The 24,300-nt window shown below is 43.6% G+C and overlaps 1 protein-coding gene across 6 annotated transcripts in view; it reads right to left on the bottom strand.

The window, feature by feature from the left end:
* Nucleotides 1-4,721: 4,721 nt before the first annotated feature.
* Nucleotides 4,722-24,300, bottom strand: part of FOXN2 (forkhead box N2) — a 35,742-nt gene continuing 16,163 nt past the window's right edge. For 4 of the 6 annotated variants that reach the window (XM_054822012.1, XM_054822010.1, XM_054822011.1 and 1 more), the window contains 4 exons: nucleotides 18,501-18,625; nucleotides 14,481-14,545; nucleotides 9,902-9,970; nucleotides 4,722-9,438 (listed from right to left, as the gene is read on the bottom strand). In XM_054822012.1, the coding sequence (XP_054677987.1) occupies nucleotides 8,921-9,438; nucleotides 9,902-9,970; nucleotides 14,481-14,545; nucleotides 18,501-18,625 (777 nt within the window). In that variant the 3' untranslated portion in view covers nucleotides 4,722-8,920. The remainder of the gene's footprint in view (nucleotides 9,439-9,901; nucleotides 9,971-14,480; nucleotides 14,546-18,500; nucleotides 18,626-24,300) is intronic. The other 2 variants (XM_054822014.1, XM_054822013.1) reach the window with 1 other exon arrangement.

Here is a 24,300-nt window from a genome sequence, read left to right as displayed (position 1 = left end):
AGGCACAGCATGCCATGTGGAAGGAGAAAGCAATAAACAGTTATTTGTACATCACAAGCCCAGCAATGGGAAACGTGAACTTGAAGCAGCGGAAGCGGGGACACCCCAGGAGAATGGAAAGGCAGCAGGGGAGTATTAGGATCAAATTGACTGCTGGAAAAAGTGCTTTGGCGGAGGCAGGTTTGTCTTTGCGGATTAGTACAAACTGGAAAGGAGAAACAGCATGAGGAGCGATGCCGTGTTGGGTTTGAAACCTAACAATGGGAGGAGGAAGAATCTTAGGGGGGATTACAAGGCTGAGATGGACTGTATTAGCATTTTTGAAAATATGAATCTTTTTTTTTTCTTTGTATTTTACTACATTGTATTGGGGGGGGGGGGCGGGGGGGAAGTCCAGCCACTTCTCTGTGGTTCGGGTTGGTTTGTTGTTGGGTTTTTTTGTGTGTGATTATGCTCCTGACCAGTAAAAGCAGCGTTGTTGCAGCTGAGTGAAATATCACATACCATTAAGAAGCTAATAGTGAACTTGAGTGCACTTATAGAGATGTGTAGTGATTAATCAAGGAATGACATGGTCAGAAAAGGTTTGGCTGGGTGTTGGTTTTTTTTAAATATGGGAGTAGACTTCCAGGCCTCTACCTTTTAGAAAGAAATAAAATGTAGCAAACTATTTAAAAATAAAAATACTCATTGGAATTTCACAGTATATAAAAGAGTTAAAGTTTTCCAGCGTAAAAAAAAAAAGCCTAAATTTCAAAAGGACAGCAGTTTATCAGAATGGTTTTAGATAAGATGACAAGCTTCTTAACCTAGATGAAATTCAGCTAGAAGAGGACACATAATATTACTAAAAATTGAAGCTTAATTGTTATTGCCAGCTACCCATCCATAAGCATTCATTTATTTGAAAACCAGCAGTCCTTAGAAAGAAAGTAGGTGCAAACGGGCAAAGAAAGGAAGGTTCACAGAATGACAATGCAGTATTTTGCACCTCTAATTGCATCCCATATTTCTGTGTATAGATCAGCATTAAAATGAAATTTGGCATCAAGATCTACCAGGGGTGCTTATGCTTCTCCTCATTATGAGCCACTATATATGATAAATAAAGCAGCGACGCTACCGGCACCAGGGTATTTGTGAAGTTGGACACCAACAAGTAGGGATTAACAACCACCTTGGAAATAATGAGCCTTGACAGATCTAGGGTTAAATACTTTAAAATTAGATCTTGCTGAAAGCCGAATCTTGTTGCTTAGCAACGGCTGCATGGGATGCTGCTGTCACTCAGCGGATGCTTCTCAGGGGAGTTAGCATGATGCTCACAAAAAATGGGTTATGATTGGGTCAAGGTGACATCATGCAGCACGGCGGCGTAATTTTTTTAAGGTAGCATACAACACGATTGCACTTGAGTTAATACCCAGATTTGTGTAGCCACTCAGAGATTTAAGGGAACGTCTTTTCTTTTGAAATGTCTCGGCTCTGCCTACTCCTTACCTGCCCCATGGAAGGGCTCGCAGAGTCTGTGTGAAGCAGCAGGTCATTTCAGCCAGCATGCCATAGTCGAACTCAACAGGTGGAATTCTAATCTTTGCAAATTACTCAGAGCCCAAAGAAAAGCAAAATGCCTGTAATTTGTGGAGGTCCGACTGCGTATTCAGAGCATGGAAGCCTCCAGCAGCAGTTCAGAAAACACGCACAAAGCTTATGAGAGAGAATAAAATGTACCTTTACTGAAAATAACTGAAAATTTAGTTTCCTGAGCTAATTTTAACATTTAAAACAACTGGGAACCTACTGGGTCTTAGTAAGAAACCAAGACACCAAGTTAATTAAATCAAAAAAAAGCCTTTGAGGCACAAAATCTATTTTTAAAAGTGATGCTGTGTAAAGGTTGATACAGGCACCTACAGAGATTTTTTCTGAACGCCTGCCTGCCATCTGCAAAGCATGGAAGCGCATCAGTGCTTCTGAGGATGGTCTGATAGGGACCAACCTGCATCTCCAGGCATGAAAACACCCAAGTGCTTAACTGCTACCAGCAGCTTTGGAATGGATACAGAAATCTGGTTTTCAGTCCAGTCTAGTATGCTGCCCATTAGGGCTTGGAAAGTCAAGATATTATGGAAATGGAGATTACGGCAACAGCATAAAAGCAACACTCAGCTAGACATACCTAGTTTTAAGAAACTAGACATCCTTCTCTGAATGTTGAACGAGCACAGACAAGTACTTGGTTGAGGGTAGGCATTCCCATGACTCAAATCAAGTGTGACGATGGCAAATGTAGCATCTCCTATTAAGATATGAGGCAAAGACACCTTTGATCTCTCCCCACTGTTTTAAACAAACAAAAACCCCAACGCTGTAGATAACTGCAAAATGAGCTGGACTGCAACACGCATTGATGAAATACGTATCACGGCTGACAAACCTTGTCTTTCTTCCTTTATTTGGACAGGCTGTGCCAAAAAGGAGTTCCTGGTGAGCAGGAGGGTTACCTGGAGAGATCAGGAAGAGTCAGGATCAGGCCAGATCTCATTAAATCAAGTTCCGCGTCACGAACTACCACTTTTTTTCTGCCGACTGGGGCCTCGCCGTTCGGCAGCGACGGGAAGATAACGAAGACATGGACGTATTAGCTGATAACAGGATTAGTTGACAGTATGTGACTCTGGTAAAGGCCATCACAAGCCCAGGACATACCAGGCACGAGTGGTGCTGCAAAGTCAGGGAAGATATTAAGGCCAGGTTACAAAAAGCACCAGCGCTCTACAAGAGTGGCTGTAGCTCTTCTCACGCACGTGCCAGCGGGCTGAATTCAGTCTGGAACTGATGTACGGAAAAGTGGTTAAGAGGAGTGAAGATCATGTCTTTCAAACAGAAACCAAATAATCTTTGTTTGTTTAATAAGTCAAGAGCCTAAGGAGGGAAATGATTGCTTTTGTACTGATGCAATAGGAAAATAAACACTCTGATGTTTAATGAAGAGCTGTTTAAACTAACGCTGGCAGAAGGTAGTTAATGATCTTGTGTTAGCTGTAAGTAGTTTCTAACTGTAAGAGCAGGTAGCTTTCAGGAGAGCCTTCTGGAAGAAAAGGGAGAACAAGAAACCAAACCGACACAAAGACCGAAGATTCGCGATACTGCTTTGCTGTCTCAGGTGCAAGAACTAATCTTCCAGGTACAAACAGGGTAAAAACAGGGTTTCTATGTCCAAACACGCTGGGAAAGTTCACAGGAACACTGCTGGACTCGTACGTGATTACCTCGAAGCACGCCAGATCATATAGTTACTCTGACTACTCAAACTAAGAACACTTACAGGTACCTGGAAGCTCAAGATCTGTGAAAGTATAACCATATTCTGTATCAAATTTAGACAGCCTTTTTTTTTTTCCAGAATAAATCTAATCTATTAAGGATTTCCTCAACAAATGTCCTTAAAATACAGCTGGTGTAAGTGGGTAATTGCTTTAGTTAATGCTTTATTTTGAGAGTTGTGGCTCCATACAGAGAGTAATTTCCAGCAAAGCCGTAACAGAGGAAAACACTCTTGGGAAATTTAACAACGAACTTAAGGCTCTCTTAGCACAATATAGTGAATAACAATTAGAAAGATATCATTAACATATGATACATAACTCTGATTTTGTCCAAACTAATTAGGGCAGTCCTTTTATCAGCGTATTAAGATGAACAGCAAATCAAAGATATTAATAGCACATATATATTCTGTAATTTGCGATTTAAATATTATTTGCTATGGTGATGAAGGCAAGTCTTTGTTAAAATCCACTGTATCACTTCAAGTATTGCAAAAGAAACTGCTGTATTTCCATCAGATCCTACAGAGGAAACTTAATTCAGTGATACTGGTAGGTTAAAAAAATAAAAATAGAAGAGATGGACCAATGTCTACTTCTAAGAGAGCTAAGCGTCGCGTCACGTCTTGTTTCCCTCCTCTGGTCCTTCTGCCTCTTGGGCACTGGAAGGGCACACGTGCGTGCCTGCACTCCCGGGAAAGCCAGCCCAGGCACAGCAAGCCAAGGCAAGCAGCAAGTATTTCATTCGAGGAGTTTTTCATTCCTGCTAGTGAAGGGGGGGACATTCCCACCTGTGTGCTCTCCACACCATACCTCATATCTAAAGAAAGTAAAACACTGAAAAAACCCCGCCAAATAAGATCTATGCAGCTTTGTCCAGGGACATACCTTTTAAATTACCTGTCCTGTGCGACGCTGTTGATCTTTGAGTATCGTACAAGTGACTTAGCTGCAGCGATACGGATACAGAACTGTAAATACAGATGTTTTACCAGAAAAAGATTCAAGTTATTCCTGTTTAAACAAATGCTTCGCACAGGAGGGCAAAAGGTACGCAGTAGTATTTCAGCAGTTTCCAAGATGCCGAAACGTTCCTTGAGTTCCTGGTTAAAGGGTGAAATCTTGGCTTTAATAAGATGCTCTTCAAACATTACAGGCCAGCTATGGATGAACCTGACCACGCAAATCCTCCGATGGATTGGTGGGCTGCTGTTACTGTACAGATGCTTCGCACACGCACCCAACACTCTTAACCAAGCCGAGACCTACAGTGAATCACACATTGGGCTTTTGACAGCAGCCCGGTCCGGCAGAAGAGATTTACATGGCAAGGCAGGGGACCTGGAGCACTGTCTGAGACCAGGGTCTGTAGATAAAGAGAGAACACAGCGCTTTCTGTTTGCAATGCTGTTTATTTTAGAAAAGCCCCTTTGATAATCTGAATGAAAAATGTGGGCAGAAAAAGTCACAAATGTTATAAAACAAAGTTTATTTTGCAATATTTTGTCATAATGAATTGCATCTCTTTGGTAAAAATAAACTTTATAAACATTTTAATTAACAGAGATTAGCATACAAAAAACTAAACTTCTGTAAATCGTCTTTAAAACAGGTAAAGGACTAAACTGGAGGAAAAAGGGTTAGAACTGGTCACCTACTGGCAAAATTATTCTAAACAAACCCAAGGACATTGCTTATGCTACATTAGAAACAAGCTAACGGGAACGGTTTAAAAACAACTCTGGTTCATTTGATCAGAAAGCATTCTTACAATTCACTTTTAAATAAATAATAGTTACAATGAATTGGCAATTATAAAATGTTTTATATCACTATATGGCAGTAACATAATACTTTTAATTATGCACTTTTTAGTTTGAAGAAATGTACATTTATAAAACAGACTTGATAATGGCACTGGCAGTTAGGTGTGAAGAATGTGCTTTAAGATATAATGGCAGGTGCAACATTTAAAATATTCTACCTTTTCTTTTCAATAAATATTTTGACTACACCATTATTAACGTGTATGAGCATACTCTGCTTTAACCAAAGCTTGTACTTACTTCTCAGGCTGAAGAAAATTTGTGAAGGATACAACTTCCATTTTACAGTCGGATTTTAAAACGTTTGATGTGACTTTTGCAAAAGCAGTTTCAGTACTGGCATCTGAAAGGCCAGTACAGGTTCGTACAGTATTCGTATCAGACTGATCCTGAGCAGAGCAGCCTCCCTTGTACATGAGTCTCATACACTTCTTCACTGTATTTAAAGAACTGAATGTGGTTCGTTAATACTTTTCTTGCCAAAATATATCCGAGTCAACCATTGGCATGAACATTTTACATATGTCACTAAAAAAAAAAAACCAACCCCCAAACCCAACAATCAAAATAACTTTTAATTATACTCCATTTATACTATATACACCAGGATCTCTAACTGAGGTGGCAAACAAACCCAAACCCAATGCTAGGTACATAAGCGAAAGGAAGGGCAGCTGTTCTCCCTCTACCAAGAGCGATGCTCTGCAACTGAGCCGGCAGCCTTTGCCTGCCAAAACATGAGGCAGAGGCATGGGACAGCGTGGTGGAATAGGTCCACCTGTGTCCTGGGGAAAGGCTGCAATTGCCTCCCCCCTTCCACAATTCCAGTTCTCCCAGGCTGAAAGCTGTACGCATGGATGCGGCTTTCACCGTTAACTTCCAATCAGTATGGTTTTATTGCTCGTTGCATGTGGTTAGCATCCCAACCTCATCCCTTCAGAAATGCTGACGTCATTATCGCCAACTTCAGGGTAAACAGCGGCACAGCCACGCTCCTAGTAAGTATTAACCTTCTCAAATTTTATCCGCGGCAAAAAAAAAAAAAATTCAGAACCAAACAACCACGGAGCCGACAATGACGGCAGTTTCGAGAATACTTGGACCTTGATCCAGCTTTCACTGGAAGCTACAGAAAAGCTGCAACCACCTTCAGCGGGAGCCAGGCCCTCTTCAACAGCATGCAGCTGAAGTCACGGCACCGAGCAAAATCCCAGACTGCTAACAGTATTTCTCTGTAGCTGAATCCTCAATTTTCACATTGACACAAACTCTGCCCTTTGCAGTTTTCCATCAAGGTACAAAAGCAACCCCTGAGCAAAAAGCAGTTCCACCAAGCATTCACATCTCCAAATCCCAAAATCCTAAGAACCACTGCGTTGGTACTTAATTTTCCTTTAAACAGCGAGTTTTACCCCTACTATCCATCAGTAACACATCCGATATCAGATCTAATTGGCTAATGCACCACTTGTGATACCCAGAAGACATACACATCTGCACGCATGTTGCTCTGTTACGGGTGTAGACTAATGGGTGTTCACACAAAGTAGGAATGCAGCAGAGTATTTTTCTTCCCTTTCAAGAAATAAACCGAATCATTCTGAAAACTGAAGTAACTGGAGGGGAAAAAAAACCCAACAAACCCCACAACTTTTTTTTTTTTTTTACCTCCTAGTGTTTGTGCTTTAAAAACAAAATTAATATTGGCTTTAAATTCCAAAACACAAAGAACCTCAAATATTTCAGGCTTGATCCAACAGCCATTGAGTCAGCGGGAGCACCACCGTTGTCTTCAAGAGGCACTGGAACAGGCCCTCAGAGCAACAGACCTTCAGCAGCATGGCTGTGTTCATAGTTAAAGTAGACAGTTTATGGCAGTATTCATGAAGAGACTGACAAATAAGGAAAAAAAAAAAAAATCCACCAAAACAAAACACACTGATCTAAGAAAGGCCTCCAAATAGCCAGAAAAAATACCCCGTTAGGGCAAGGTTAACTTTTGGCTGAATCCAACACTGTTTTCAGCAACCAAAACAGTGGACATTGGTTTCCTAGGTGGCTCTGCTCCTAATTTTCAACCAGCTTGCCCAACACCTGCTGGAAGCAATAGCTTCACATGTTAGGGAGAACGTTTATGGCACATCACGCTACCTTTTGCTAACAGGAAAGATGACCTTCGATAGTTGTATACGATTCTGCAACATACTTAAGGCATCCTAATACTTGCAGTACTGTTAAAACCCACTCCAACAGAACTGCTTATCCATTTTTGAACAGAAAACTTAAAGAAAAAAAAAGCCTACATCTACAAGAAGATGTAAGCGATAACCACTGATTTTAAGAGGGGGAAAAAAAAAAAAAAAGAAAAAAGTTCACCATACCACTAAAACATTTTTGGCCGAAGGATGTCTGGGAACTATAAAGAGATTCTTTTATTGCAAAAATGAATTATGAAGGAATTTCTTCCCATAACAGAGAGGTCCTCCTGAGCTACGACGTACATCCAAAGGCTAAAGCCCTGCCTTGCCCGTTAGATGCCCCGTTTGTGGCAGGAGGCCGATAGGACTCGCACAGCACAAGGCACAGTGATCTGGGAAACAAAAGGTATGGACACCCATCTGACACGAACAACGAGCGCTGGGGGAAAGGGGCAAAAACCCCGAAAGCAATTCAGGGTTCACTGATCCAAAAGGAAGCTATTCTAGTTTGTCTCAGATTAGGGGGTGAACTGTTCCCTTCTCAGAAGCCGTTCACCACCTAGGCCACCTAAAGCCTCCACCTCATCCATGTCGTCACCACCATCAATTGTGGGGTTCTTTTTTCCCCCAAATCGGTATAGGGGAGCAGAAGGGTAGACGTTGCAGGACTGCACAGCTACTACGTATTGAACAGTGGTGGTAACACAAGGACAACATTGAACTTGGCAAGTGGCGGCTTTCACTGTTGGCTACATGCAAGGTGCATGTATGCATGTGTGCATGAAAAGGACACACACACCCCCCAAGAAAAGACAATTTGTCTTAAGATGAAAAAAACCCCTGTTTTCCTTCAGGAATCTGACCTGCACACAGCAGATTTGGGGGAAGGAGTTAAAAAAGAAAACTGGGGGTAGTACCCACCTCAGCTACCCCTTATCCCCACTCTCCCAGGGGGTACTTAGCATCTCACTGAAAGCAGCTCCTGGTGTGCTACAGGTTTTCAGCTGCTGTGTCAGATGGGCTGAGGAACTGCAGCCACTCGGAGCTGCTTCACCAGCGTTTCCACGGGACCTGTCTCAGAAGAGTGAAGAGAGGACAAGTGGGAGGAGGCAACCAAGGCCAGAACCCTTTTTTCCCCCCCCTTTCTTTCTTTTTTTCTCCTTTTTAATCCTTTACATGGAAGTCAGAGCCCTTAGGGCAAAATTCACCTCTCCAGATGGGGCCAGCAGAGGTGTAAATATGATCCACAATGTGCATCTGAACAAACATATCTCGGGGGGGGGGGGAAAGAATAATCAACTATTAAAAAGAAAAAAAAAAGCAATCATTAAGAAGTATGCTTTCAGGTTTTCACAAGTCATGCATCTCTTCTAATTTGAGAAGATTAAATAATTTTTTTCCTTTTAGGCAGTGATTTAAAAATAAATGGCTAAATTATAGTTAGCGCCAAAAATAAAAAAGCAATGAGTCCTCTTATGGCTTTGATCTCCCTTGTGAAGGGTAGAAGTAGAAGAGTATTGCCACAATTAAAAAAAATATATGTATATATTCAACACTGACAAACATACTATTTTTTCCTTTGCTTATGACAGTGGGTCTTTGCAGTACTTATTAAGGAACTCAAGCATGTTTGGATGCCAGCAAGGTGGAGCAGAGACCCCGCTGCTTCTTTCAACTCCTCATCGATTTCTTGACATAACTCCTTGAGTGCTTTGTTGCTAGGCTGACTTTCCTCAGAGGTATCTACACAAGGTTGTGATGCATAGCCACTGTCTCCAAGAGGATCATCTTCATAGTCAACGTCTGTATCCACTTCGCTGTGAAATCCTTCACTGCCATCGCTTCCATCATGGCTGGTCTTGGAGATAAATTCATACACCTCGTCAAGAGAGGACAAGGAAGACACGCTGGACCTAGATGCACAGCGCTGGGAACCCATGCTGCTGGCACTGTAGTTGTGATCCTCCTTCGGATCGATATTGGTGGCTGCAGAATCGTTTTCTTGCAAATTTATGGAACTGGGAGGATTGAATGCACTGCCATAGCTCCTCTTCTTAGGTGCCTTCAGAGGCTGAGGTTTCTCACCTATTAAAAACAAGATGCGTCGGTAAGCAAATACTCCAATGACATCACCTGCAAAACGAGCACACTACGGCTGGCTGACTGCAAAGTAAGTACAACTCTTCAATGCTCATGTTCAGCTATCCAGTGCACATCTACTGTCATCCACAGAGGACAATGTTCTTCAGCTAATCACAACTAAGAGCTGGAGAAACAGAGAAGTAGCTAAGAAACTCTTCTTACCATCTAGCATAAGAGGGCAGGGGAAGAACTTTGCAGAAAAAACAAAATTAGCTGGGGAAAAAAAAAGAGAAGGTGGTTCTTTAAAACTCTGTAATGCTAACAGAAAGAATAATCAAACCAGAATTGCTTCTTGACTGCTCTTACTATTTGGAAACTAGACCATACCCGTTTCCTGAAACTTTATAGAGAAAACGTTTAGCTACTGGGTAGAGAAGAAAAAGAGAGTAAAATGGCTTATGCTTACAGTCCAACATCCCTTGTTGAATGGAAGTATTTAACAGCATCATTGCAGTAGCAGCATCAATATCAGATTCTGTGAAGGAGAAGCAGCAATATGTTAGCTCTCAGGTAAGCCTGATAAAATGAGGTGCCTAGAACATAGAATATGTATCTGCATATATAGGCCTACAATAAGCAGCAGGGGGGAAGTATGAATTTAGACAGAGCGTAACTCTTATACAGTGCAATATGGGTACAGAACAGTCTCATATCTTAACTATGATATTCAAAAGCTGAATTCTCACATTGCACTTACCAAAGCTGAAGCCAAGACTCTGTGACATTAATTAGACATTCATATGAAGATGCTGTTGCTATACTTATCAACAAGTGGCTTTTGTTTGTACCAGTTGTGAGAGAAAGATTACGCATATCATAGAATGGTTTGGGTTGGAAGGGACCTCAAAGGTCTTCCAGCCCCACGGGCAGGGACACCCTCCACTAGACCAGGTTGCCCAAAGCCCCATCCAACCTGGCCTTGAACACTTCCAGGGATGGGGCATCCACAACCTCTCTGGGCAACCTGTTCCAGTGCCTCACCACCCTCACAGTAAAGAATTTCTTTCTAACATCTAATCTAAATCGACCCTCTTTCAGCTTACACCCATTACCCCTTGTCCTGTCACTACACTCCCTGATAAACAGTCCCTCTCCAGCTTTCCTGTAGGCCCCTTCAGGTACTGGAAGGCTGCTATAAGGTCTCCCTGGAGCCTTCTCTTCTCCAAGCTCCACAGCACAGCAAAGCATCTCAGCAGCTTCACACCCTGGTTATGTGCACATGCAAGGCTGAGGAACGAACGTGCCCACCAACACAGCACTAATTCAGCACACCCCTCCTCCAGCAGTATTTTTCACACTAACAACAAGTCAAATGGAAGAAATCGAGAAGATAAGCAGGGAAAGGGCACTGAACTGCATGATCTAGAAAGCATGGGGCTCTAAATAATAAATAGGCACTTTAAAAGGTTTAGGTGAACTACGGCGCTTTTAGCTATGGTGACAAGCACTGCTATAAAAACTCCATCCTTTGCCGCACAGAGTGGATTGCTTACATCTCAAAAAGGGCACCTTGAGGATACTATGGCAAAGAGCGACATTTCTAACCAGAATGAGGTGAAAAGGAGAAGAAACAAGCATGCCTTTTCATTTCAGGGTACGTTCATGCACTTTAAAAAAAGAGGAAATCCAAGGTCTTCCTTTGTTCGCTTCAACTATGGATGATGAAGAGACAGGTTATATATTCCTCTCCTTACACAGGGCAGAAATAGGTAAGACTATACGTATATGGTGGACTAACCAGGCAAAAGAGGAGCAAAGAGACCAGTGAGCTCTCACAAGAACCTTGGTGTCTCAGAGCAAAAGGCCACATCCAAGGTGTGCATATGTACGTATGTACGTACGTACGACTGGTGAGCAGAGAAGCGGGGCTGGAAGACAACGCCAGGTTGTGAGCAGAATGGGCTCTCAGTCCTGCTGAACTGGAACTGGGGTGGGAACTGCTGAAGTGAAACATCAGCAATGTCATTTTGATGGCATTTCTCCCTACCCCCCCATATACATTAATTATGTTACTGAATTTGAGGGGTGGGTTAGTACTGGGAGGAGGATTGCAGAACTGTCAGTTTGGCTTCCTTGTCTTATATAATTGTCCCTAACTTCATCCCTGGTCAAGGAGAAATTTGAAGAAGACGTCACCTTGGGAATGTTATACCAAGATGGAAAGGGGACTGAGCTGCTGTTTCCAACACAGGTTATAAAACATACACATTCCCCCTTGGTTTTGCTGTCTATCATTTTCAAACCAGCATACTTTAGGGTCTATCCCATTGCAGTCATGGGATTATGTCTTTTAATTCTGTTTTGTCTGTCTTTGGCAGCAATAAAGCCCCTGAATTTACAAGTCATATGTATCCAACTGACAAAAAGAAATAATAAAAAAAGCATCAAGAAGAAATAATAAAAAAAGAAGCATCAAGAATTACTTTCCTCCACTACTATAATCAGAAAGTGAAATATTCCCATTCCTTACTTGCTATCACAGACATTTTATTTTAACATCTGATGTTGGTATATAAGCACTACCTTGTTAAAATGACACGCACTTAGAGGCATTAATGCAACACAGAATTACTACCTCAAATCACATTTCTGCATGTTAGTACCCCCAAAGAAATAGGAGACACACTTCTGCAGTGACTTCTAAGCAGTGCTCTGCATCACCATTCACGTCCTTTGGCTCTATTTGCAATTGGTCTCCTTGATAGAGCAGTATTTCGCAAATTTATGCTTTCCCATCAGAATGGCAGAGGAAACACCTTCTTATAAGGAATTATTTAATGTGCACAACAGCTGCCCTATGTGACCCCGGGAACATTAATGGCTTGCCTCTAACGCCAAGGAGATGCTGAACAGGTTCGCTGAGATGCAGAAATTCAACGAGAGCAGATATACATCTTTATTTTGGCACCTCCGCTGTAGCAAATTGGAATAGTTAGCATCAAACTGGCAATCTCCAAAACTGTCACAGGACACATCAGCAAAATCATTAAGAAGAGAAGGATTTCTTATATTCTCTATCAAGCCCTGAGAACCCCTAACCTAGCAGCCCTGCAGCACCCAACCAGCCAAGGATGCTTCCTTGTCACCCGGGTACCACCATAAAACCTCTGTCTGGATGCGCGGTTAATTATCATCTGCGGACCAGGCAGCTGCTTGGTCTCTAAACCTTGGCTTTGCTGCCTAACCAACGTTTCTAGTTTGTGGCTGAAAACTAAGAGCAACTTTCTCACCTCAAAGCCTACCACGCTAGCAAAGCCGGAGCTGGAAGTCTGCTGTGCTGCTCAAGTCCTACTTCGTCAGTGGCCTTTCATTATCCATTTCAAAGAGCTTTAACAACACTCCTCCACAAGAAATGAACACATGCTGACTTTTTCTTGGAATCAGCCCTTTAAAAATTGAGCACAATTCACTTTTCAGCACTTTAAAAAAAAAAAAAAATTTGACAAGGACAAGCCTTCAGTGTATTAAGCTTTAGTAGTGAGGTGCAAGATCTGTGCTCCACAAGAAATGCTGCAATACCCGGCATGCTGTCTAGCTCCCTCCTGGTACCAAGGCCCACTAAGACGTTTTAAAGTGAAGAAAACTTTAAAAAGTGCATATGGCAAAATGAAGTAACCATCTTCTGTTCAACAGCTGTTGCTATTCCTATTTGCATTTGACTGTCAATGAAAAACAGATTTCCATCTTAAATTCACTTTTTTTTAAAAAAAATCTGAATCTGGTTGGCTGTTTTTGTCATGGAAAGCAAAAGTAGAAATTCCTAGGACAGAACTACGGCCAAGTCCTTGTTAGTCTAACATTTCTAAAACCTGTAAGAGTAGGTATACCCCACTGGGCTGAGGAAGGGGACACCACAAAGACAAGCGATGCTGCACTTCAGCAGGGATTCTCTGAAAATAAACAGCAAAAAACCCCACCCCAAGACCTGCAGGGACAACCAGGAGGGACGGGCATCTTCTGAAACATCATCTACAGACAACTACGTTTAATTTGCTACATGGGGAAATGTGTCGTGCTACTGAGTTCCCGCAATGGCTACAAGAGATCACTCATCTGCAGTAACATCCTGAGCGTGACTCGGTCTGATCCAACCTTTCTCCACCAAGTTTTGGTGACTACGGTTAAAATAACACTTACACAACATAAAAGCTTTTCGTGGTGGACGTGACTTGTTTTCTCCTGCACCTACTTCATTACTAGCGCAGGAAACAGAGGGATATAAACTTGGTTGAGGAGCAGCACTGCAGCCTATGGTATCAAGACCTGTATTCAGAGTCCATATATTAAACCCATCCTATTCCCTTCTCCCAAGAGTTAACATGAACATTTTGCAATTTTTAAGGTGTTACCTTAAACTAAGCAGACCTCATGAGGCTATTCTGTTAACTGAGTTAACATCCAGAACCTCTGTTTCCTGAATAACTACACTGGCAATAACACCAGCTTGTGCCCAACTTTTTGGTGAGTGAAAAGTACCACTCAGCTGTGAAATACTCATCTGAAGTATACTCGTTGTTCCACGTTCCCCTGCAAATCCCGTCACGCTCTCCCACCCACCTGTATCAACCAACCAACTTTAAGGGACTTCTGTGGCCACATCCCACAAGTTTTATACATTAAAATTTGCTGCCTTTTGTTCTCAGTTCTTGGTAACCAATAAAACTAGGGTAGAGATATGTAGGTTTTAGATTTGTTTTCTACTGAACTACTCATTCTTTAAGTAGGTCATATATTTGGCAGTGACGTGTCTGCTAAATACCTTGCTAGCAGAACAAGATGGCCCCTATTACATCTTGAAATTTGTCTTATGGACTTAAACTTAATACACAAGTGGCTAACATAGTAAGCATGCGTTCTACTACATCAGGTTTTTTTGTAAGCTAGTAGACCCTTCAGAGCAGGTCCATACACAACATCAGCTGGGCTTCAGTACACGCTTGCAACTAAAACCAGGGAAGCAGAGCAAAAGAAAATTAAATGTTTACCTTTGAGAGACCGGCCGTGATTCTGCTGAAGGACTGAAGTTAGGTAGTGAGGGGACGCCGACCTACTGAAAAGAAATTCAACAGGTCAAAGCCAAGCCCTAATTAGCCAAATGATTTGTACAAAGCATAGTAGACACAATGCTATGATCATAGAAAGGTAAAACCAAAACCAACCCAATCATCACAGCTTGGTGTCAAGCAATTTCTATTGCTCTCGGTAGATGGCTTGACACATTGGTTGATGTTTTATGTAGCACGTAGTCATTGGCAGCATCTAGAAAACACCTCCAAACACACACAGCAAGCAGAAGTCTTGTTGGCAAGAGATACTAACTTCTATAGATTTCATGTCCCTGCCTAGAGGCTGGATTTTAAACAAAGACATGTACTTTTTAGTAAATAAAACCTACATGTGAACAAAACATTAGCTTATACAGGGATGCTTAGAGCCCAGAAGCAACAGAATAGGTAAGGACCGGTTGTGTCCATCTGTTCTTTGAAACGGTGGTGGGAGATTAACAAAAACGAGAAGTAGTGTCATGCAAAAAGCCAGGGAAGAACAAAAAACCAAACCCCAAACCAAGATATCTGCTGATTTTAAAGTTATCTGAAGCTGGGCTGTTTTGGTGATGCTGTCTGCCTATTTGTGATATCAGACCAGCTTTGCACCTGGTAAAGTACCACTTAATACCTTACAGAATACAGGGCAAGTTAAAGCTTTCACACGGTTTTCTGTACGCAGCGAGCCCTAATTAATCAGTTCATTATAAAGGTACTAGCAAACAGGTAGAAATAAATATAACAGAAATAGTACACAACTATTGAAATTGCAGGAAACGTAGCAATATCCATCTTTTATAGTATCGCTAGAAGATTTCAAAGGGTGATGAGCAGAATTTTCAAGCCCAACCTGTAACAGCAACCTCACGGGATTAATGGGGTGATTTCTATCAGTAAGGTGTATCTACCTTTTATATTTATCCTATTTAGGCAGCTCTGATTTCTAAAATAAGGCACAGCCACAAATCCCCCCAAAATCACAAAGCTGCTAAGTGCTTAACATTTTTTTTTAAATTATTTAATTACTTGTCTAGATCATTAATTAAAACCCAAACAACAACTTCGGTTCTTAAAATACCTTTTTTAAACTAAAATCTTCATTCTTTCAGCTGAATTTTGAAGAAAATATTTTTCACTGCTCACTGGCTGGTGCTGCGGCTGCACTCATCTCAACAACCCTGAGATCAGCTACTCTGCACAGCTGTTTATGAGGGATGCCTGTTTAATATTCTCGCTGCTCCGACTTGCCATCATATTATCCAAGCTCAGCTGGCCATTGGTAACAGCTCCAAAGGTTGGTATAGTGCAGGAGGAAAACAAAATACACACACAAAAAAAAATGGAAGCAAAGTGGCTTGAAATGCATCATCTGAGCTACGTAAGGAGCTCTTGCAGCACTGCAGCCCACCTGGTGCTGGTAACCAAAGCTACTGAAAAGGAGAGTAATATTTAAGCATCTCCCAATGTGGTAACTAAAGAGAAAAAGATCCAGTGCGGTTGAATGCAAACATGTGCAAAACTCGAGTTCACTGACTGGTATGTTTTCTTGTGGGGGGTGATGGAAGGCAAATGGAACGGATCCAAAAATGGGGAATAAAATTTAAAATAATTAAAAAAAAAAGCCACAAGGAAAGCAACGGACCCACCCCTACATGGCTGGCTCTGCAGGTAAATTGCATAAAGAGATGCTAAACATCTTCATCCTTTCGTCTGAGCTCAGATCCTTCACAAATCATATCCACACAGAGCCTTCCTACAACAGATTAATGCTTAGTATTGATTACGACAAGCTATGCGTATGCAGAAGGTATTTGCAAGACGAGGACCACGGCAGCCCCCAGAGCCCAGGGACATAACACATGTAGTACTAGAAACAGAACATAGCTAGGAGCTTTGCACCGACTTGTTGAACAAGCTGTGCAAGCATAAAATGCACCAGTGATGCCAATCATCTATGATAATACAAGTTTCAGTGTAACTAGACACAGATTACAGTTTTGGAAAGCTTCTGTTCAAAGTAACACCTTAAATTTTATTTTAAAATGCTGCTGAATGATAGGTATATTCCCCATGAACACACTGTAAAATAATTATGAACACAAGCCCTCCCACAGAAAAATTCAGAGACTCTCACAGTTGAATTCAAGCATCACCCTGTAGTTAAATTTGGACAGTCCTTCCAGCCTCTCTCCAGCAGTACCTCCGGGCTTTCTCCTTCTCTCCACACACAAGGCAGTTCCTTGGGGGCCTTCCTCAAAATTAAGCCAGAATTTAAATCTAATTCAAATTTTTTAAACATGGACAGGAAAAAAAAAAGAATTCTGTTTTTCTATGTATGACTGAAAGTCATACAAATATTTTTTATTATTAAAGGAAAATGAACCAGTTTTCATTAGGGACAAGTACCTTAAAATGTTTCTATTTTGTTGCCTTCATAAATACAAGCACTGCAAAATCCTTCACCTATTGAAGTCAGTGGGAATTTTGCCATGTGGCTTCACTAGGACAGGATTTCCTTGTAATTGTGATTGTTGGCAAATGTGACTAATCCTTCACTGAAGGAAAAAAGTTAATGAAAACAGCAGCTTCAAATCAAAGTACTCCAGCATTCAGATAAAATCTCTCCTTCCCTACACCTAATTTCAGTACGTTGTATTTATACAAGCTAGGTAAATCATACTTCAATGCTTGTATCGTTGGACTAATCTTGAAGACCTTGGAGATACTAAAAGCTTAACTGGTCAAGGCTCTGAATGACCTGCCCTAGGCTGAGTCTATCTTGATCCTCTGCTCCTCTGGCTGGACAGACAACATCCAGAGGTCCCTTCTCTTTATGGCTCACGACAGCTGGAAGGTCAGAGACCACCTTTACATCTCGTGGGTTACAAGCCCACCTGGAAGAGCCCCCGCCGTGCATTCAGCCGCTGCCAGACAGCTAAAGGCTTGCATGGGGGTGCCAGCTCTCAGGGTCAACGTCCGTCGGACCCTTAGAAATATCTGGTCAATGTTATCAGTTTTACATCCTGCTCCTGTAATCCCAGTTCCTCCTGTTTGTTAAGGAAACTCCTCACGGTAAGGTTAAGGCATAGGGCAATGTACAGAGACCTTAATTATCTCTTATCTCACCCAAATTCTTTGCTAAAGTAGATAAACCGGCCACGTGCCTACCTAACAACTGAGGTCACCAACTGCAACTTGTTCCTCTCTGCTTTCTGTCCCTCTCCTCTCTGTCCCGCCTCTATAGGCTGTCGTTCCTCTTCCTCTACTGAAGATGCATGACGTTGGCTTCAAATTCTCCAAAATCTATTGCCTCATCTTAAAATGTGTGGGATGAGGAAGACCTGATTTCAGAAGTCTCACATGCTGCACCTCAGAGTATGTTTACGGTAAAAGCTGTTCTTCCCATCCCCGCCGCAAAATGCTTTTAACAGCCTCGCAGAAAAACACCCCTCTTAGTCCAGCCTAGATTCAGATCGTAGAAAAGTTGATTGGTTTTCACAACAACACAGAATATATACATTTGATATCCAGATGAGTGACTCACAGAAGATGGGCACCTCCTTCCTTCAGCACCAGGCACCCCAGATCAGTCTGGGTGAGCTGTGCTTGAAGAAGATCTTGCTCCAGTTCCCAAAACTGCCTGTCCTTCAGAGAAACGGGGCTCACCAGTAAGCACCCAGCACAGCCCCGACCTCCTTCTTTTAAACTCTCCCACAGTTACAAAGACAACTAGGACATAAACCCCAGATCTGCTGTCTGGGAAGTCCAAGCTTGTTACATCTCCATGCCTCGTCTAGCCGGTCTCCCTCTCCTCTCTACCCAGCTCAACTAAGCTCCACTCAAATTCTTCTCTTGGGTGGCAGCCCGTGACAAGAACACGCCAGCATCCGTGTGGGCATTTCCTCTGCTAGGCGGAGTAATGTAAGCACGCGCCCTACTCGGGTGAGAAAATTCACCTACCTTGGTGGTGATGCCGGCGGAGTATAAAATGCAAGTGCTGAGGGAAAAGGCTGCTTTTTCAGTGCTTGGACGAGATTAGGCTTATATTCTGGGTCAACGCACCATAACGAACCTTTTCCATTCACCTGCAAGAAAGTAGTACTGCAAATTAGAAAATCCCAGGGCCAGGCTGTTACGTCATTTCTAGTTTATCATTCCCAAGGCACAGCAGAGCGCAATGACACAGGCATCCACCGCTGTACAGATGATGTACGTCACCCTCAGGTGGCTCCATCACCCACATGGAAAGCGGACGCTCCTAAACTGAGCATAAGGTCCCCGAGACCCTCATTATATGGTATGGAAGCACCCGTCTTGCAGTTTGGGATAGCATCTTCAAAGCCACTTCTTTAAAGCCTCTATTTCCATTCATGTTTGTCTACTGAAAGCTGTAAACCTCATTTTAACACTTGGTAAATACAGCTGTGAGTTTCAAGGTCTGTCCAGGCATCTGTGAATTGGTCAGGCATCTTTTGATTAACAGGTTTCTAAGTAAGAAACCAAAGCACCTTTCCCTTCGCTTAGATATGGCCACATACTCATTTAACTTTACACCATCCTGTAAAAGCATCTTGCTGGATGCCCAGCTACAAAATGGCTTATTCCCACTTTTTCAAAATCTGGAAACGTAACTAATGTATTTTTGATGCACCTAACAACATAAGCACCACTGTGCTAGTTATTCCTGATATTAAATTTGATATGCTGAAAGTTAAGCAAGATAAAGCACCTCCTGCTCCTTTCAAGGGTTTCTTCACATATTTACTATATAAAGGAAAAAACCTGGTTTTCAAGCCTGCTAGTTCTCACAATGTAAAGAGAAAAATTAAATAGGAAAAGTTAAAACAATTCTATAATCACTGACCTGATAGATCAGCTAACAGCTCTACAGGTAGAGGTGGCCAAGTTTTTTTTGGGAAAACAGATGTTATGGGAGTGGTCACGCACATGGTAGAAGGATGGGGCAGCTCTACACCTCAATGGAAAATCTTTCTAGAGAATTCTGGAGGGAAAAGCCTCAGAGCAGAAACCCAAGCTTCGTGGAACACCTCCTGCAAGCCCACAGAGGTCAGGTGGCCTCATCCTGCCAGTATCAAGGGGGTATTCATACCATTTTATGGATGGATACTCCATGACTTACTGAAGACTGAAAAGGAACCACAAAGCACGTAAGTCTGTGGTCCTATTTAGGTCATGGGGCTTTTCCTGAAAAGAGGAAATATTTTGCTATTAATAGTGAAAAATCAAATCAGGCAGAGCTCCAGCTGAGAAAGAAAGATACTGCTCCATAAATTTAGCTGAAGCCACTGCCTTTCCTAAAGATCTCTGAGCTGCAGCATCTCTGAGTTATTTATTTTTTTTAACCAGAATCTTTCTTATACTCGCCTTTTCACACTAAAACTGAGCACACACCTATCAAGAAGCTTACCTTTAATTAAACATCCATGGTGGCTGGCAGGATGATTTAGCCAGCTAGGTACTAACAGGGGGTATCCCCCCAACCTGGCTCCATCCATCATCTCAATGACAGACTAACGCCCTGATCCCTTTCCTGCACCTCTCCCGGACCTGGACCCTTTCCCCAGCATCCCAACCCTGCCTAGCTGTGGCTTTTTTTCTTTTTTTTTTTTTCCCTCCCCCATTGGTAGCTTTAAGGGTATTGCCCTCAGGGAACAAAAACAACAACCCCCAACCAGCAAACCACTGCTCTACACTGTTTTATCTGCTACTTTAGGTGAGCACTTCCACTTAAAACCTGATTCAGTTCAGCTGGGGCCCACAGCCAGAATGGGGTTAGTTTCCCTCTCTCATCTCCCCAGCCACGTCCTCCCACCAGCTTGTTGCCCCGACACCACAACACAAGGATTTCATGTGGGTATTGCAACAGCAAGCTGAACCAGGGCACACCCTGAAGCCGTACAGACACTCAATCCAATGCGAGAGGCAATAAACAGGGTGATGACTTCTTTGGGTAGTTCGATTGGGTCAGGTGTAATGTGAAACCGCACTTCCACCCACCATTATTTGTACTAAAAGCAGACACTGTGCAAAAGAGACGATGATGCCCAGATGATGCCCACGGCCGTTTCACTCGCATCTGCTGCTTAGCAAAGACACGCAGTGGAAAGCCAACACGGGTCTGAAGTTAGTGTCACGCTTTAGGGGAAACCCACGCACAACTGGAGCTGGAAATCCCACAGAACACAGATACACCCAGCTTTAAAACAAACCAGCAGTCTAACCACAGCAACAACAACAACAACAGACTGTGCCATTTCTCCTAGCAAAGACTAAGCCTAAGACTATATAAAATGCTAAACTGCCTTTGGGGGTTACCGTGTCACATCAACAGTGGGGCAACTGTTGACGTGCCAGCTGAAACATAGGTGTAACTTTAATTTAACATCTAGGGAAATGTACCTCCAGAGTCAGCGCGGGGCAGCCACCAGATCGTTTTGACTCTTCATCACAAAATAAGCAGGCAAATTGTTCTGAGATGATTTTTTTTGGTCTGAGTATCAACTCTTCTGCATCTTTCTAACATTTTTAATTTGACTGGCAGGATTTTATCTAGCCAAATAAAGAAAATTGGGAAGGTAAATAGTTCCTGCATTTTGATGCGTTGGACTGTTTTGAAGAACAGCAAGTTTCCAGTCCCTGTCATTTTGGGGCTTGATTATGGCAACCTGGGTCAGAAACAAGATGGCCCCCGTGGTGCAGCCTCATCCTTTACCACCACCCCTCTCCTGCGAGCACTGAAGTACGACCAGTGAGTACGGCTGGTCCAGTGAAGAAAGCCCAAGGAGCGACTGAAGCAGAGCACCTCAGCTGGCATGGGTGGCTCGGGCTCGCTGCAGAGGCAGCCGGCCGTCCCCGTGCTGCAGAAAGCCCTCCAGGAGCTTCAGCCCTGGGCACTGGCCCCGGCTCCATCGGGCATGGGCATTTCTCACCAGCTGCTTCTACTTGAGCTAGCTGAACCACTGGAAAATACTGTGTGTGTGCATGGAGGTATACTGTATGTATGTAAAAACAAGACCAGGGAGACTCCTCGGGGCTTCCAACTCCAAACCACTTTTCACTTCAGGTCCTGCTGTGCTGTGAAGCAGACACGGCTCCCTCAAAAAAAGCAATGTCCCACTGTAGACCTCTCTCCCCCCAACCCCAAGGCTGCATGGCAGTGCTTAAGATGCAAAGAGCATTAGCTGTATCTTCTGAGGACCGCTGGCCCACGATCACACCTCCACATCTTCAGGGGCACCAGGGCCAACAGCAGGTACGCTGGAAGGCAAGCAGGTGTCCCAGGGTCTGGCTCCAGCATCATCCCCTTGCTGTTCATCAGCTCCAGCTCCCAACCACCGTTACCAGAGAACCACGGCAAATCTTGTCTGTCTGGATGACTGCAGACATGAGCTCAACTGCACCTCGAATAAGAAACGGTACTTCGACTTGTGAGTCTATCACCTGGGCTAAACCTCGACAAACCACTTAGATACAGCAGCATCACAATATGTGCATATAGAAAGGGTAATGTATATTTTAGCAGAGATGTGACGTACATACATCGTGTTTCCATGGTATGAGACGTTCGTCCTCTCGACTGCAATGCTGGCTCATAAGGAATCTCAAGTTACCTTCCCTCCAGCGCCCTTCAACTCGGTAAAAGAAAACCATAGCATACAATACTTTCCAGCGATCCAAGCAAGGACAGCCTTCCCCCAAGCTCTGCCGAATGCTGTCCTAGACTCCCGAACGCCCGCAGCCTGCTGCAACAGGCAGGGTAAAGGTATTTAGTCATCCGATACAACTATACATGCAAACAGAACGACCATCCACAGCTACATCTGCAGCACGATGTGGCACAGCTCAGTGGAAACAGCTCTGTGGAGTGAGAAAGTTGGTGCTGAGGGATCACCCGCACGTGCCTTGGAGGTTTTACTCCAGATTTGCTCCAGCAGGGTCTCGTGGACAATGTCCAGAAGCAATCAGGGCACGGGAAGCACGCTCCTGCAGCACCTCTTCCAGGTTAGCACCAGCCAAAATGAATCCAGTTCACATGTCCCAAAACTGCCCTGCAGTGCCAGCTCCCGTGGGGTAAGTGGGAAAAAATCAGGAGATTCACTTTGAAGTGCACTCCCAGTCCAAACCAAAATATCAGCATTATGGCAAACATGAGGACGGAGTCTTCCTGGTTTTGCTGCCAGACCTCCAAGAGATGATGGCCGGCAATAGCCAGGGAGGTGTCAGAAAGCAGCCTGCCTGGGATGCGGGGACACAGACCCTCCCCTCCTGCCAGACATTTACACTCTTCCAATACCAGAGCCCAGAATCATCTGAAAGGCTTTAAAACCCTTCTTACCTCAACGTTACAAAATAAACCATGCTCCTCTGATGCAACGTGCCGTGGGCCTCTCTGCTTCCACAGGCACTTGGGATAGAAGAAAGCTGACTACGCGCTCCCTTCGAGACACAATTAAGATGCCATTAACAAAGAAAAAATGGAAGAAAATACAAAAATATCTTGCCCTCTCAGAGGAGCACTCAGAGGCATGGCTAGCACGTGGTTACAGGCAACACGAGCAGCAAAATGAGCTCGTAAGCTACCGCTGCTTGCTCCAAGAAGTGACACCTGAGGAGCTCATCCAAAGGGGTCTGCAACATTCCCGTCATCTGCCAGACGAACTCCTGTGGAGTCTGCGCATGCCGCTGTGCACCACAGACTTATTTTGCAGGAAGAATTTGAAGAGTACCCTCATCCGGTCCTTTTCTAAGCAGGGCAGAGGGTAAAGATTTAACTACTGTGTGTTGGAAATGGGGAAGCTTCAGCAAAGTTTCAGGAGGGGCTTTTTCGGGGTGGGGTTTTTTTTGGTAAATGCAGTTTCTGTTCTTAAGAATTAGAGAGCTGTGCACTCTCTGGAGCCCTGGGAAAATGCTGACAGAGCACATCAGCATCACCTTATTGGTAGTGGTGGTAGCTCTTCTGCATTTTGTTTTTCCCACTAGAGATGTCACATCTAGCGGCGAGACACACTCTGAGCCCAGCAATACTGGTGGAGTTGCCAGGGTCGGCAGAGGACCGGGCAGTCTCAAGCTCCTGCCGCCCAAATGCCAAGACATGAGGTTTGACTGTTAACTCCTAAACCATAAGGGTTCCCAGGCTGGAAACAGCTGAGCTTTAAAGGGCAGATCCACAGACAGCAGGAACTTGTACACCGATTTAGGAGATTTCCCTTCCCTGCCCTAATTCTTTTGAAACTCGTGTCTCCCTCCCTGGACAGAGCCACCCAGTCCTTTAAGGGCACCTTGGCCACCCGCAGCAGCGTGCGGTCGCTGCTCAGATCCACATCCTTCATGCAGGCACAGCTTGCGGCATCTCCGCTGCTCCATTACAGCACCTGGAGCCACATGAAAAGGGCTCGGCTATGAGGGAGTTACTGGAATTGCCACACAGCAGCAAAAAGTCGTTTTTTCTTTTTTTTTTTTTTTTTCCCCAGAGCAAAGCTGCTGCTTGGGAAAACGACACCCTAGCAATTTCATGTAAAAGCGGGGATACTGAGAAGCGGTGACGTTGAGTCCTACCAGTACCAGGCAGTCCTTCCCGATGCCCACTCAGCTCCAGGACCTCTATCTACAGCGAGCGGCTGTCAAACACGCCAGGCATTGCATGCATTTCTGATAACAAGCCTGTACCACTTAGGCTGACCTCTGAGCACACGGGTCCGGGATTTGTTTGTTGACTTTTGGTATGTGGTTTGTTGGTTTG

Source organism: Grus americana, chromosome 3 (assembly GCF_028858705.1).
Source record: "Grus americana isolate bGruAme1 chromosome 3, bGruAme1.mat, whole genome shotgun sequence".
NCBI classification, from domain to species: domain Eukaryota; kingdom Metazoa; phylum Chordata; class Aves; order Gruiformes; family Gruidae; genus Grus; species Grus americana.
Note: the sequence above shows the minus strand (reverse complement) of the source record. Positions and strands in the feature narration are given on the sequence as shown.